This window comes from Eschrichtius robustus, chromosome 17, assembly GCF_028021215.1.
Source record: "Eschrichtius robustus isolate mEscRob2 chromosome 17, mEscRob2.pri, whole genome shotgun sequence".
Lineage (NCBI taxonomy): Eukaryota > Metazoa > Chordata > Mammalia > Artiodactyla > Eschrichtiidae > Eschrichtius > Eschrichtius robustus.
Window position 1 is genome coordinate 86,058,475 of NC_090840.1, and position 13,344 is coordinate 86,071,818.

The 13,344-nt window shown below is 68.6% G+C and overlaps 1 protein-coding gene across 8 annotated transcripts in view; it reads right to left on the reverse strand.

The window, feature by feature from the left end:
- Positions 1 to 514: 514 nt before the first annotated feature.
- The window catches only part of LOC137751474 (plectin), a 59,638-nt gene continuing 46,808 nt past the window's right edge, over positions 515 to 13,344 (reverse strand). For all 8 annotated transcript variants that reach the window (XM_068526072.1, XM_068526073.1, XM_068526076.1 and 5 more), the window contains 6 exons: positions 12,977 to 13,333; positions 12,814 to 12,897; positions 12,546 to 12,650; positions 12,352 to 12,450; positions 7,997 to 11,377; positions 515 to 7,894 (listed from right to left, as the gene is read on the reverse strand). In XM_068526072.1, the coding sequence (XP_068382173.1) occupies positions 1,676 to 7,894; positions 7,997 to 11,377; positions 12,352 to 12,450; positions 12,546 to 12,650; positions 12,814 to 12,897; positions 12,977 to 13,333 (10,245 nt within the window). In that variant the 3' untranslated portion in view covers positions 515 to 1,675. The remainder of the gene's footprint in view (positions 7,895 to 7,996; positions 11,378 to 12,351; positions 12,451 to 12,545; positions 12,651 to 12,813; positions 12,898 to 12,976; positions 13,334 to 13,344) is intronic.

The following is a 13,344-nucleotide window of genomic DNA, read 5'->3' on the forward strand; positions in this document are numbered from 1 at the left end:
CAGGGAGATGGCATCGGTCAGGGCCTCACGGCCTCAGAGCCAGTGGCTCACCGGGGCTGTGGTTTGTCCCACTCACCCTCTTCCACCGGCCGCCGCTCAGGCTCGTGACCGCATCCTTCTCTGGAGGGTTACCCCTGGCCGACACAGACCAACTTACCCAGGGGTCACGCTGCCTCTTCCACACAGTCAACGACCGACTGAAGGGCACGTAAGACCCCCGTCTCAGACGTAAGCGCCAATCGCAAACCCAGCCTGAGGGGCTGGGCCGAGGGACAGGTCACCACCTGGACTGAGCAGGCCCCAGCTGGCCCGGCCTCCACCCCGCCCTATGCTCTGGATCACTCAGCCTGGGTTTCTCTGAGGGGTGCAGTCCCCGGCCAGCATCTTCACGAGGCCCCGCTCTTCTGCCCCAGGCCAGGACACAGTGGCCAAGCTCAGAGCCTGGGGCTGCAGCACCCCCTTAGCCCAACACACAAGCTGACCTCAGGACAAAGAGTGAGACAGGACCCGCGGGAAGGTTGGAATTGCTTTTATTGGGGTGAGCGCCGCAGGCCCGCCGTGGTCGGGTTAGTGTTCTGTCCTCAGAGGCAGCCGAAGCCTGGGCCTCCACCCGCCACCTACCTGGGTTAGTGGGACATGCAAAGCTCAGTCGGAGAGCAGAGGCGGAGGCGGAAGCCACCAGGGCCCGGGGCTGGATGGGACAGGACTGGTGGCACCGGGCTGGGCTGCCTTGTCCCCAGGCCCAACACAGGGGTTGAGGCGCCCTGGGAGAGGCAGGCAGGCAGGCAGCACCCAGGGTGGGGTTCCACAGGTTCCAGGGGACACCGGGCCCACGGAGGGGAAGAGGCCTGCAGAAGCCCAGTCACGGCCGGCCGGCACGCCCGAGAGCTGGGCAGTGGTGAGCCTTTCACCAGGAGGGTCTGTCTCCCACCCCAGGTCTGGGTCCTTGGGGCCTGGGGTGCGAAGGGGGACACAGAAGGCACTTACTAGGGAGCTGAGGCTGGAAGGCTGAAGCCAGAGGCGTGGGGTCTCGGGCGCAGGTCGGGGGCTGGGAATGGAGCCGGGAACAGGCTGGGGCCTGGCCCGGGCCAGCTGGGTCTGCAGACTGGACCCTCATCTTCCCATGGGGAAGGGGCTTCCCTGGGCAGCCTAGAAGAGATGGCTGACCCAGGACTCCCTCCCTCCCTCCCTCCCCAGCAAGGCCCACCGAGCAAGCAGGTCAGTCCCGGAAACAGGAGAAAACGCTGGCGCTGAGGGCCCTGCTACTGGCGGGGCCGATGCCCGTTGCCCGAGCAGGTGGCTGGGGGTTGGGTGGGGCCGGCCTACAGGGCTGGGGGGACCTCGCCCAGATGGAACCCCCCTGGGGAGATGAGAGAGCTGAGTTGGGGGCCCAGCTCTGGACCCTCCAAGGCACCTGGCTGTGGTGAGTGGCAGGTAAAGAGGAGCAGGGAGACCTGGGGGGAGGCGGGCGAGGTGGTCAGTGGGGCTGGACTGGCCCCGGCCCCCGAGAGACAGGCCGTCTGGACAACAGATATATATTAACATGTTAGTCTGCACTTTTTGGTTAAACTTTAGGCACCGCTTGGGAGGAAGACACCTTGAAACATTGAAGACCCCAGCGCCTGGGCGGGGTGTCTGGCCACATGCAGAGCGGGAGGCGGGGTGCAGGAAGGGGTCAGGCTGCCGCTGACTCGGGGCCCCCCGGGGAGGGCGCGGGCCCCGAGACGTAGCGGCGGCCATAGCCCGAGGAGGAGTAGGACGAGGAAGAGAAGGTCATGGAGAAGCCCGAGGTGGTGGCGTCGAAGCTGCCGCGACGGGACCCAGCCCGGGAGCCGGTGCGCGAGCTGGAGCGTGAGCCGGCCGCGGAGCCAGAGCCACTGACGCTGTAGGGGCTGTAGTAGCCCTTGCTGGACTGGGCGGCAGCCTCCAGCAGCCGCAGGCCCGTGCCCTCCTCCACCATGCTGCGGTCCAGCGCATCCTTGTAGGAGATCTTGAGCTTGGTCTTGGGGCAGGTGAGGTACTTGGAGTAGGCGCTAACGTCGCGCAGCTTCTGGGCGGTGCGGGCATCCACGGTGCCACGCTGCAGGGCCTCGTCCAGGGCCACGCGGCCTGGCGTGTCGGGCTCGATCAGGCCGCCCGTCAGGTACTGCACCTCCAGGAAGCGCTGCCCCGCCTCGTAGTAGAGCCAGCCCTTCTTCAGGGCCTGGGCGGCCGACATCTTGGTCTTGGTGCGAGGGTCCTCGAAGCCGCAGAAGGCCTTCTGGGCCAGATTGATGCGGTCCACCATGATCTTGTCCACCAGGCCCTTGTTGACGGCGTCGGTGACGGGGAAGCGCTCGCCGGTGCTGGGGTCGATGATGCCCCCGGTGCAGGCCTGCGCCTCCAGCAAACGCTGCCCGGTGATGTTGTCCACCAGGTTGCGGTGCATGGCCTCCGTGATGGACACCTTCTCCAGCGTCTCCGTGTCCAGGATGCCAGCCACGGGGCCCGTCTCCTCGGTGGGGTCGGACCAGGAGGCCAGCTGGGTCCTGGAGACGGCGGGGCTGACAGGGTAGGAAGAGGAGGACCCCACGGAGGACGAGCGTGAGCGGAAGCCGCCGGCGTTGCCCGAGAGCATGTCGGCGAACTCGGTGATGGAGAGCGTGCCGGCGCGGTACTGGTCCAGCGCCGAGCGGTCAATGAGGCTCTTGGCGATGGCCTCGTCGATGTCGTACTGGCGGCCCGAGCGGCGGTCGATGATCATGGACTTGACCACGCCGTCCGAGGAGGAGATGGTGATCTCCTCCCACTCGCATTCCTGCTCGGACAGCTCCAGGTAGGTCTGGTGGTCGATAAGGCCCTTGCGGTAGGCCTCGTACACCGACATCTCCTTGCCCGTCTCCGGGTCCACGATGACCACACGCCGCTTGCGCACTGAGGACTTAGAGGACGTCTTCCGCTCCCGCTTCTTCTCCTTCAGCGGCAGGAGCCTCAGCCCCGTCTGGGGGTCAGTGACGCAGCGCTCCATCAGCTGCAGGTAGGTGAGGTTCTCCTCCGTGTTGGGGTCAAAGAAGCCCTTGGTGTCGTCCGAGGGGTCGGTCAGGATCTCATTCATCTCCTCGTCAAAGAGGCCGCGCTGGTAGGCCACGTCCACGGGCAGGCGGTGGCTCTCCTCGGGGTCGATGATGCCGCCCGTGGCGATCTGGGCCTCCAGCAGCCGGATGCCGTGGTCCTTCAGGATCAGACCCTTCTTCATGGCCTGGAAGAGGGAGATGAGCTTCCCGGAGTAGGGGTCCTTGTAGCCGGTAACGGCACGCTCGGCCGACAGCAGCTTGTCCTTAAACTCGGGACCCACAATGCCCATGCGCACAGCCTCCTCCACGGTTAGCTTGAGCCCCTTGATGGGGTCGATGACGTAGCCGGTGGCCGCCTGCGCCTCCAGGAGCTCGAAGGCCGTGCCAGGGCGGATGATGCCCTTCTTCATGGCCTGGTACACCGACAGCCGCTCCTTGGTGGCGTCGACGAGGACGCCGGCGATGCTGCTGGTGCCCTCGAGGAACCTCTGCAGGCTCTTGGAGACCTCCTCGACGGAGGTCAGGCCCTCCTGCAGCCGCAGCGCCGTGGCCTCGTCCATGACCTGTGAGCGCACCAGCTCCTCCACCGTGATCTGCTTGCGCAGGCCGCGGAAGGTCAGCTTGCGGGCGTCCGCGAGCGGCAGGAGGAGCAGGCCGCTGGCCTCGTCGCGGCGGCACCGCCGGAGCAGCTGCGTGTAGCTGAGGCGCTCGTCCGTGGAGGGGTCCACGTAGCTGCGCACCTCGCTGGGCTCCGACAGCTGGTCATGCGTGTCCTTGTCGAGGTAGCCACGCTGGTAGGCCACGTCCAGCGGGAGGTGGAAGCCTAGGCGCGGGTCGACGATGCCGCCCGTGGCCAGCTGAGCGTCCAGCAGCCGCAGGGCCTCCTCGGTGGGGATCAGGTCCTTCTTCATGGCCTGGAAGAGCGAGATGGTCTGCTCCGTGTAGGGGTCACGGTAGCCGGTCACGGCCCGCTCAGCCGACAGCAGCCGGTCGTGCAGCTCGGGGCCCACCAGGCCCTTCCGCACGGCCTCATCCACGGCCAGCCGCTCGCCCTTCACCGGGTCCAGCAGGAAGCCCGTGGCCGCTTGTGCCTCTAGCAGCTGGCGGGCCACCTCAGCACTCAGCTGCCCCTTCTTGAGGGCCTGGTAGATGGTCAGCGTCTGCCTGGAGCCGGGCCTGTAGAGGCCGGCCACACAGCCCGTGCCGTAGAGGTAGCGCCAGGCGGACTCGGCCTCCAGCACCTCTTGGAGGCTCCTGGTGCCCTCCCGGAGCAGGCTGTAGGACTCGCGGGAGATGACCCGAGCCTCGTACAGGTCCTCGGCGGTGAGGCGGCGGCCGACGTAATCGTAGGAAGCCACGTTCTGCTGGCGGACTATCTCGGTCTTCTCGATGATCTCGATGATAATGATGATCATACGCTCCTTGGTCACGCGGCCGGCCTGGAAGTCGGCCATCAGCTGGGCCCGCTGCTCCTGAGGGATCAGGTCCGACTGCATCACCTCCCACAGGGACATGGTGGAGCCACTGTGGCCACCGTTCCCAGGGATGTCGATCTGTGTCTCCTCGAAGGCCCTCCGGGTCTCCTCCTCGGTGTACACCCGCGTGGTCTCCACCACCTCTGCCTTCTCTGCCCCTCTCAGCGGCAGGAGCCGCAGGCCCGTCTCGGGGTCCTCCACGCAGCGCTCCAGCAGCTGCAGGTAGGTGAGGTTCTCGTGCGTGTTGGGGTCGAAGAAGCCCTTGGTGTCGTCGCTCGGGTCCTGCAGGACGCGGTTCATCTCCTCGTCGAAGTAGCCGCGCTGGTAGGCCACGTCCACGGGCAGGCGGTGGCTGTGCACGGGGTCGATGATGCCGCCCGTGGCGATCTGGGCCTCCAGCAGGCGGATGCCGTGCTCCCTGAGAACCAGGCCCTTTTTCATGGCCTGGAAGAGGGAGATGGTGCTGCCTGAGTAGGGGTCCTTGTAGCCCGTCACGGCCTTCTCAGCCGACAGCAGCTTCTCGTGCAGCTCAGGGCCCACGACACCGGCCTTCACGGCCTCATGCACATACAGACGCTGGTTCCGCACAGGGTCCACCAGAAAGCCAGTGGCTGCCTGGGCCTCAAGCAGGAGAGTGGCTGTGCTGGGCCTGAGCAGGCCGCGTCGCATGGCCTCGTAGATGGTCACCTTCTCCTTGGAGTCCTCCAGGTAGATGCCAGCAAGGCAGCCGCTGCCCTGGAGGAATGTCCGCACCGAGTCCAGCTCCGAAAGGTCCTTGACCGATGTCTTGCCGTCCTTGAGCTGCTCATACTGGATGCTGTCAAGGACCCCGGCGGCCAGGAGCTCACTGGCCGGCACAGGGGCTCGGAGGCCACTGAAAGAGAGCCTCTCCCGCCGCACGGTCTCTACTTCCTCCACGATGGTGATGACGATCTTGATGATCTTCTCCACGGTGACCTTGCCCGTGCGGAACTGCCGCAGCAGTTCCTGCCGCTGCTCGGCCGTGAAGTACTCGGAGCTGATGAGCTCCCACACCGTCACCGTCCTGCCCTGGAAGCTGCCCACGGGGACCTCGACGGTGGCCTTCTGGAAGGCCTCATGGGCCTGGAGCTCGGAGTAGAGCTCCTGCTGCCGGGCCCGGGCAGCCTCCTCCGAGAGCGGCAGCAGGCTCAGCCCCGTCAGCGGGTCGGGGCGGCACTGCTGCTGGAGGTGGCTGTAAGTGACTGGCTGCCACGTGCGGGGTTCACAGTAGGTCTTGGCGCTGTCCTCGGGTGCTGAAAGGGCGGCGCTGGTCTCCTTATCCAGGTAGCCCCGGGCACAGGCGACGTCCAGGGGCACACGGTGGCTCTTGCTGGGGTCCACGATGCCACCTGTGGACAGCTGGGCGTCCAGCAGACGCAGGCCCTGCTCCCTGGGGATGAGGCCCTTCTTCAGGGCCTGGAACAGGGACACGGTCTGCCCTGAGTACGGGTCCTTGTAGCCTGTCACAGCCTTCTCGGCCGACAGCAGCTTCTCGTGTAGCTCGGGCCCCACGAGGCCGGCGCGCACCGCCTCGTCCACAGTCAGCCGTGCGCTGGTGGTGGGGTCGATGATGTGCCCAGTGCCGGCCTGGGCCTCCAGCAGGGCCACAGCCGCCTCTGGCTGCAGCAGATCTTTCCTCAGGGCCTCGTAGACGCTCAGCTTCTGCCCTGCCTCCTCCAGCCACACACCCGCGATGACGCCGGAGCCCCGCAGGGCCCGCCGCACGGCTTCCACCTCGGCTACCTCCTGCACGGAGCGCTCGCCCCGCTGCAGCTGGCAGAAGAGCTCCCGGTCGATGACCCTGCCCTCGAGCAGCTCAGCAGCAGGGACCAGGGCACGCAGGCCCTCAAAGCAAAGCTGGCCCTTCTGCTCGCGCTCCTCGACCACAGTGATGACGATCTTGATGATCTTCTCCACGGTGACCTTGCCCGTGCGGAACTGCCGCAGCAGGTCCCGCCGCTGCTCGGCCGTGAAGTACTCGGAGTTGATGAGCTCCCAGATGGTCACCATCCTGCCCTGGAACTTGCCGAACGGCGCGGACACGGTGGCCTTCTCAAACACGTCCCGGGCCTCCGAGTCAGTGTACACCAGCTCACCACCCCTGGCAGCCTGATCTGTGAGCGGCAGCAGCCGCAGGCCCGTCTCGGGGTCCTCCACGCAGCGCTCCAGCAGCTGCAGGTAGGTGAGGTTCTCGTGCGTGTTGGGGTCGAAGAAGCCCTTGGTGTCGTCGCTCGGGTCCTGCAGGACGCGGTTCATCTCCTCGTCGAAGTAGCCGCGCTGGTAGGCCACGTCCACGGGCAGGCGGTGGCTGTGCACGGGGTCGATGATGCCGCCCGTGGCGATCTGGGCCTCCAGCAGGCGGATACCGTGCTCCCGGACGATGAGGTCCTTCTTCATGGCCTGGAAGAGGGAGATCTGCTCCCCGGTGTAGGGGTCCTTGTAGCCAGTGACGGCGCGCTCGGCCGACAGCAGCTTGTGATGCAGCTCAGGGCCCACGATGCCCTCCTTCACGGCCTCGTTGACGGCCAGCCGCCTGTTCCGCACGGGGTCCAGCAGGAAGCCTGAGGCCGCCTGGGCCTCAAGCAGGATGAGGGCTGTGCCCGGGCTCAGCAGTTGCCTCCTCAGGGCCGCGTAGATGGTCAGCTTCTCGTCAGCAGGCTTCAGCAGCAACCCGGCAATGCTGCTGCGGCCCTGCAGGTAGTGGCGCACGTCCTCCCGCTGGGCGAGCTCAGCCATGGTGGTGCGGCCCTGCGCCAGCTGCTGGAGCTCCTCTGCGCTCAGGACGCCCACCTCCTGCAGCCGCTGGGCTGGCACCTTCCGCCGCAGGCCGTCGAAGGCGTGCTCCGGCTCTGCCGCCGCGGCCGGGCCATCGGCCGCGTCCTGGCCATTGGGCAGGGCTCTGGCGGCCGAGGCCTGAGAGGGGGCGATTTCCTCCGAGCGTGCCAGCGCAGCCCGGCGCTCCTCCTCCAGGTGCTGCAGCCGCTCACGCAGCCTCTGGTTCTCCTCCGCCAGCAGCTTCTCCTGCTGCTGCTGCTGCTGCGCCAGGCGCTGCAGCTCCTCCTGCTGGCGCCGCACGCCCTCCTCGGCCTCGTGCTGCCGCCGCCGGGCCTCCTCCATGCTGGCCGCCAGCTGCTGCTTCTCCTGCTGCATCTGCTGCTGCTGCCGCTGCTGCTCCTCACGCAGCGCCTGCGCCTTGGCCACCTCGTCCTGGAAGAGCTGCTCCAGCTTGGCCTTCTCCTGCTCGATGCAGCGCTCGCGCTGCAGCAGGCTGTCCTTCTCGGAGCGGAAGCTCTGCTGCAGGGCCTGGGTCTCCTGCAGCAGCTGCTCCTGCCGCACCGTCTGCATCTGCGAAGGGGGAAGGGGGCGGTCAGGGGCAGGAGGGCCCCCGGGAGCACCTGGCTGAGAGCAGACCCCGCCCCAGCCCCCTGCCCGCGCGCGGGGAGATACCTCCTCAGACTTGAGCTGCAGCAACTGAGCCTCCTGCTTGAGCTTGTCCTTCTCGTGCTCCAGCTCCACGATGGCCTCCCGCAGGCGCTCGGCATCCCGGTCACTTTGCTGCCGCTGGGTCTCGAGCGTCTGCACCAGCGTCACCTTCTCCTGCGTGGCGAGCTCCGTGCGGTACAGCCTCTCGCCTATGTCCTCCGCCTGCTTCCGGAAGCGCCGGGCGTCCTCCTCCGCCCGAGCCTGAGCCCGGCTCATCTCGGCCACACGCAGCCTGAGCCGCTCCGCCTCGGCACTCATCTCCAGCTGCCGCTGCCGCTCCGTCTCCAGAGTCTTCTGGAAGCCCTGCGTCTCCTGTGCCAGCTGCTGTGCCATCTGTTCCTTGTCCTCCTGCAGCCGCCGGGCCTGCTCCTGGGCGAGCTCCTTCTGCTGCTGCAGCAGCTCTGCCTCCGCCTTGAGCCGCGTGGCCTCCTGCACCGCCTGCATCTTCTCCTTGAGCATCTTCTCTGCCAGGGCCCGCTGCTGAGCCAGGTCTTCCTCCGCCAGCTGCCGCAGCCGCGCCGCCTCCTGGGCCGCCACGCTCAGCCGCGCGGCCTCCTCCGCCACCTGCTTCATCTTCTCCGCCTCCTCCTGCAGGAGGCGCTGCGCGCTGTCCTTGTCGCGCAGAACGAGCGCGCGGTTCTCCGCCTCGATGCGGGCCTTGAGCTTGCCCAGCTCCTCCATCTGCACGCGCAAGGAGAACAGCTCTTCCTCCACCTGGCCGCGCTGCCGGGCCGCCTCCGTCACCTCCGCCTTCAGTCGCTGCAGCTCCTCATCCAGGATGCTCTTCTGGTGGTCGGTCTCCTCCAGCTGCAGCCGCAGAGCCGTCAGCTCCTGCTCCACCTGCGCCTTCTGCCGCAGCGCCTGCTCCGCGAACTGCTTGTGCTTCTCCATCTCAGCGTCGGCCGCCTGCTTCTGCCGCAGGGCCGCCTGCTCGGCCTGCGCCCGCCGCGCCGCCTCCTGCTCGGCCTCCTTGCGCAGCTTCTCCGCGGCAGCCTGCGCCTGCGCCTGCGCCTGCGCCTGCTCCTCCGCTGACTGCTTCAGCCGCTCCGCCTCCTCCACCTGCCGCCGGGACTGCGCCGCCTCGCGCTCCGCCCGCTCCCGCGCCGCCTCCGCCTCCTCTGCCGCCCGCCGGGCCGCCTCGGCCTCGCTGCGCAGACGCTCCAGCACGCTCTGCTCTTGCTGGAGCGTCTGCTGCAGCTCCTGCTCCTTCTGCTGCACCGCGAACGCGTGCGCCTTCTCCTCCGCCTGCAGCCGCTTCTGGGCGGCCTCCTGGGCCAGCTGCAGCTGCCGAGCCGACTCCTGCTCCGCTCGCTCGCGCAGGCGCCGTGCCTCCTCCACCTTGGCCTTGAGCCGCTCCACCTCCTCCAGCGCGGCCTTCCGTTGCCGCGCGGCCTCCTCCTCAGCCGCCAGGCTCTTCTGCACTCGCTCCTCGGCCTCGCGGCGCCGCCGCTCCTCCTCTGCCGCCAGCTGCCGCTGCCGGGCGGCCTCCTGCTCCGCCTGCTCCTTGCTGCGCAGCGTGTCCTCGGCGGTGCCACGGATCCGCCCCAGCTCCAGCTCCAGCTCCGCCTTGCCGGCGGCCGCCTTCTCGAAGCTGCCCTTGAGCGCCAGGATCTCCTCCTCCACCTGCCGCCGCTGTCTCAGCGTGTCCTCCACCAGCCCCTTCTGCCGCTCCAGCTCGCTCTCCGATGCCTTGCGCAGCTGCGCCAGCCGCGCCTCGATGTCGGCCTTGTGCTGGGCCGCCTGCTCCTCCAGAAGCCGCCGCTGGAAGGCCTCGTCTTCTGCCAGCCGCCGCAGGCGCTCGTTCTCCGCCTCCTTCTCCTTGAGCGCGATCTCCGCCTCCGTCTTCAGCCGCGTGGCCTCGCTGATGGCGGCCAGCTTCTCGGCCAGCACCCGCTCTGCCTCCGCCCGCTGCCGCACCGCGTCCTCCTCGGCCAGTTGCCGCTGCCGCTTGGCCTCCTCCGCCAGGGCACGCAGGCGGGCTGCCTCCTCCGCCAGCTCACGGAACCGGCCGGCCTCGGCTTCCAGCCGCTGCTTGGACTTCTCGCTGGTGGAGCGTGACTCCTCCTCGGCCCGCGCCTTGCTGGCCAGCAGCACCTCCATCTCAGCCCGTACCTTGGCCAGCTCGGCCTCCAGCTCCCGGCGCTTCTGCGTGGCCGCGGCCGCCTCCCGCTGCAGCCGCGCCAGCTCCTCCTCGAGCAGCTGCCGCTGCTGCTCCCCCTGCTCCGTCTCGGCCCGCAGCCGGATCAGCTCCTGCTCCGCGGCCAGGCGCTGCTGCGCGGTGCCCTCCGCCAGCTGCCGCTGCTTCTCCAGCTCCTGCTCAGCCAGCTCGCGCTGCCGCACGGCCTGCTCCTCCGCCTTGCCGCGCCGCCGCGCCTCCCGCTCCGCCTCCTCCTTCTGCTTCTCCGCCTCGGCCTGCGTCAGGCTCTTCTGCTGCGCCACCTCCTCCGCCTGCAGCCGCAGCCGCAGCGCCTCGTTGGCCTTCAGCTGCCAACGCTCCAGCTCCCGCTCGGCCTCCGCGCGGGCGCGCTCGGCCTCGGCCTGCTGCTGTGCCCGCCGCGTGGCCTCCTCCCGCAGCTGCACCACGGCCACGTGCTCTTCCTTGAGGGTGCGCTCCAGCTGCGCCGTCTTCTCGGCAAAGGAGGCGTGCTCGCTCTGCAGCTCTGCCTCGGCGCTGCGCTGCGCCGTCTCCAGGGCCACCTGCACTTGGCGTGCCCGCTCTGCCTCTGCCTGCCGCAGGCGCCGCTCTGCCTCCTCTGCCTGCAGCCGCAGCTCCTCCAGCGCCTGCAGGGCCCGCTGCTTCTCGCGAGCCGCCTCAGCCTCCGCCTGCACGCGCAGGGCCAGCTCGGCCTCCGCCTGCCGCTTGCGCTGCGTCTCGTCTTGCACCTGCCGCCGCAGGCGCTCCGCCTCCTCCTGGGCCTGCCGCTTCTGCGCCTCAGCCTCTTCCGCCCGCGCACGCAGTGCCTGCAGCTCACCCTCCGCCCCGCCGCGCTGGCGCTCGGTGGCCTCCAGCTGGAGGCGCACCACGCGGATTTCCTCTTCGATCCGCAGCCGGCTGCGCTCGGCCGCCTCCACCTGCCGGGCCTTGGCCTGGATCTCCGCCTCCGAGCTCTGCCGCAGGTGCTGCAGCTCCTCCTGGATGCTGCGCTTCTGCTCCTGCGCCTCCACCGCCACCTCCTCCCGGCGCGCCACCTCCTCCTGCATGCGCCGCTGGAGCCCCTGGGCCTCGCGCTCTGCCTGCGCCTTCGCCTGTGCGTGCGCCTCGGCCAGCTGCCGCTGCTTCTCCAGCGCGGCCTCCACCTCAGCCAGTCGCTCCCGCTCCTCTGCCCGCTGCTGCTCAGCCAGCCTCTGCGGCCGCAGCAGAGGGAGAAAACCGGAGAGAGAGGGGTGAGCACGGAGCAGGTGCTCCCAGCACGTGACACGGTGCCACCACAGCTCACCCTGACAGCGCGGTGCAGGGGTTGGGAGGGGACAGAGGTCCCGGCCCAGCCGAGGGAGGCTGCATGCACCCACCCAGGGCACTTGGGGCAGTGAGCGCAGCCTGGCCCCAGAGTGCTCACCAGCCCGGGGAAGGAGACCCAGGTGTTCTCCCCTCTTCCCGCAGACAGGCGACGGAGACACACAGACAGGAAGAGAGAGAGAGAGAGCAAAGCAGGAGGCTTGCAGGGCCTGGGAGCCGCGCCCACCACGCAGCCCTGCCTGAGCACCGCTGAATGCCCGGCGGCCTGGCTCTGGCCATGGGGCCCCTCTCCCTGACCCGGCAGGGTGGGGTGGCCAGCGTGGGACATCAGTGCAGATCTGAGCCAGCTCGGAAGGGGGACTCGATGGCCTGCGGTGCTGAGCAGAGAGGAAGCTGCAGGTAGGCCAGACGGAGGGGTCACCCAGGAGGCAGGAGGAACAAGACGGGGTAGGCACCCTTCCTCACCCAAGCACTTCGGGGCACCCCTCCCCAGCCCCCATGACCCAACAGCCCAAAGTTCTTCCAGAGCAAGTGGCCAAGTAAAGAGGCCAATGCAGAGTCCCGAGGAGGCACACACACAAGGGAGCCGGTGGGACGCCTGGTGGGGGGAAGTGCCAACACAGAAGAGAAAGAGAAGGTGCCAGCCACCACGGGGAGAGGAGCAGTGCAGCATCGGGCCAAGGTGGGCTGGGCCGCAGGTGAGGCGAGCCTGGGGACAGGCCGTGCTGCGGGGAGCTGCAGGGGGAGGGGGCGCCGGCAGCACCAGGCAGGAGGGAGTGGGGAGAGCTCAGGCAGGCTCCTAGGGGCCACATCTGGGGCAACGTGGGCAGCAGGATGGCCTCCCCACCCGGGCGGGTCATACCTCCTCCTCCTCCATACGCCGCAGAGTCTCACTGATGAACCTGATGTACTGCCTTGTGAGTGTGCTCAGTTCACTGTAGCGGGTACGCAGATCCACGTACTGGGGGGCGGGAGGGAGGAGGCACCTAGAGTCAGCCCTGCCCCTGCTGACTCAGGCTCAGCCCACCCACCAGCCCTGCCCCTCGTCAGCCTCACCTCCTGGATGATGCTCTCGGACCCCGACTGGACCTTGGGCTTCTTGGCTGGCGAGGCCACCGGCTCCAGCTGTGCCTTGTACGTTACCAGCTGAAGCTCATAGTCCTGCAGGGACACACTGGTTGGCCACCAGCTCTGCCCTCCCCACCCTGCCCCTGAACCTGCCCACAGGCTCTCCCCAGCACGGCCTGGTCTGGGGGGCCCCCCTGAGGTCCCAGGCCCACCACCTGCATGTCTCCCCTGGGACGTGAGGCCGCAAAGGCCTCACCTTGATGGCGTTGATGTACTGCTTCGCGAACCTCTGGCACTCCTCCACCTTCTCCCCGTGGCGCTCGATATCTTCCAGCAGCGCCTGGGAGAGCAGGGTGGTCAGCAGCCAGAGGGTGCAGCACCCCCCCTGCCCCGCTCCTGCCCGCCTGGCCGGGGCCCACCTTCTCCTGCCGCAGCTGCTCTCGCACGGCCTGGCTGTTGGCCAGTGGCACGGCCTGGATCTGCTCCTGCCGCTGCTTGGCGTCCCGCAGCCAGGCGCCCAGCGGGTCCGCGCTCTCACGGTAATAACGCAGCTGGCGGCCCAGCTGCTCGAGCTCGCGCTGCCGCACGTCGGTCTGGGCCAGCACGGCCTGCCAGCGCTCCAGCAGCAGGGTGACCCGCTCACGCCAGCGCTCCACCTCCACGTCCCGCTCGCCGTGTCGCTGTTGCAGCCGCTCGCCCACCTCCTGCGCCCCCCGCAGCTCGTCCCGCAGGGCATCGAACACGGGCTGCTGCGCCTCCGCCTGGGCCCGAAGCTTCTGTTGGGTCA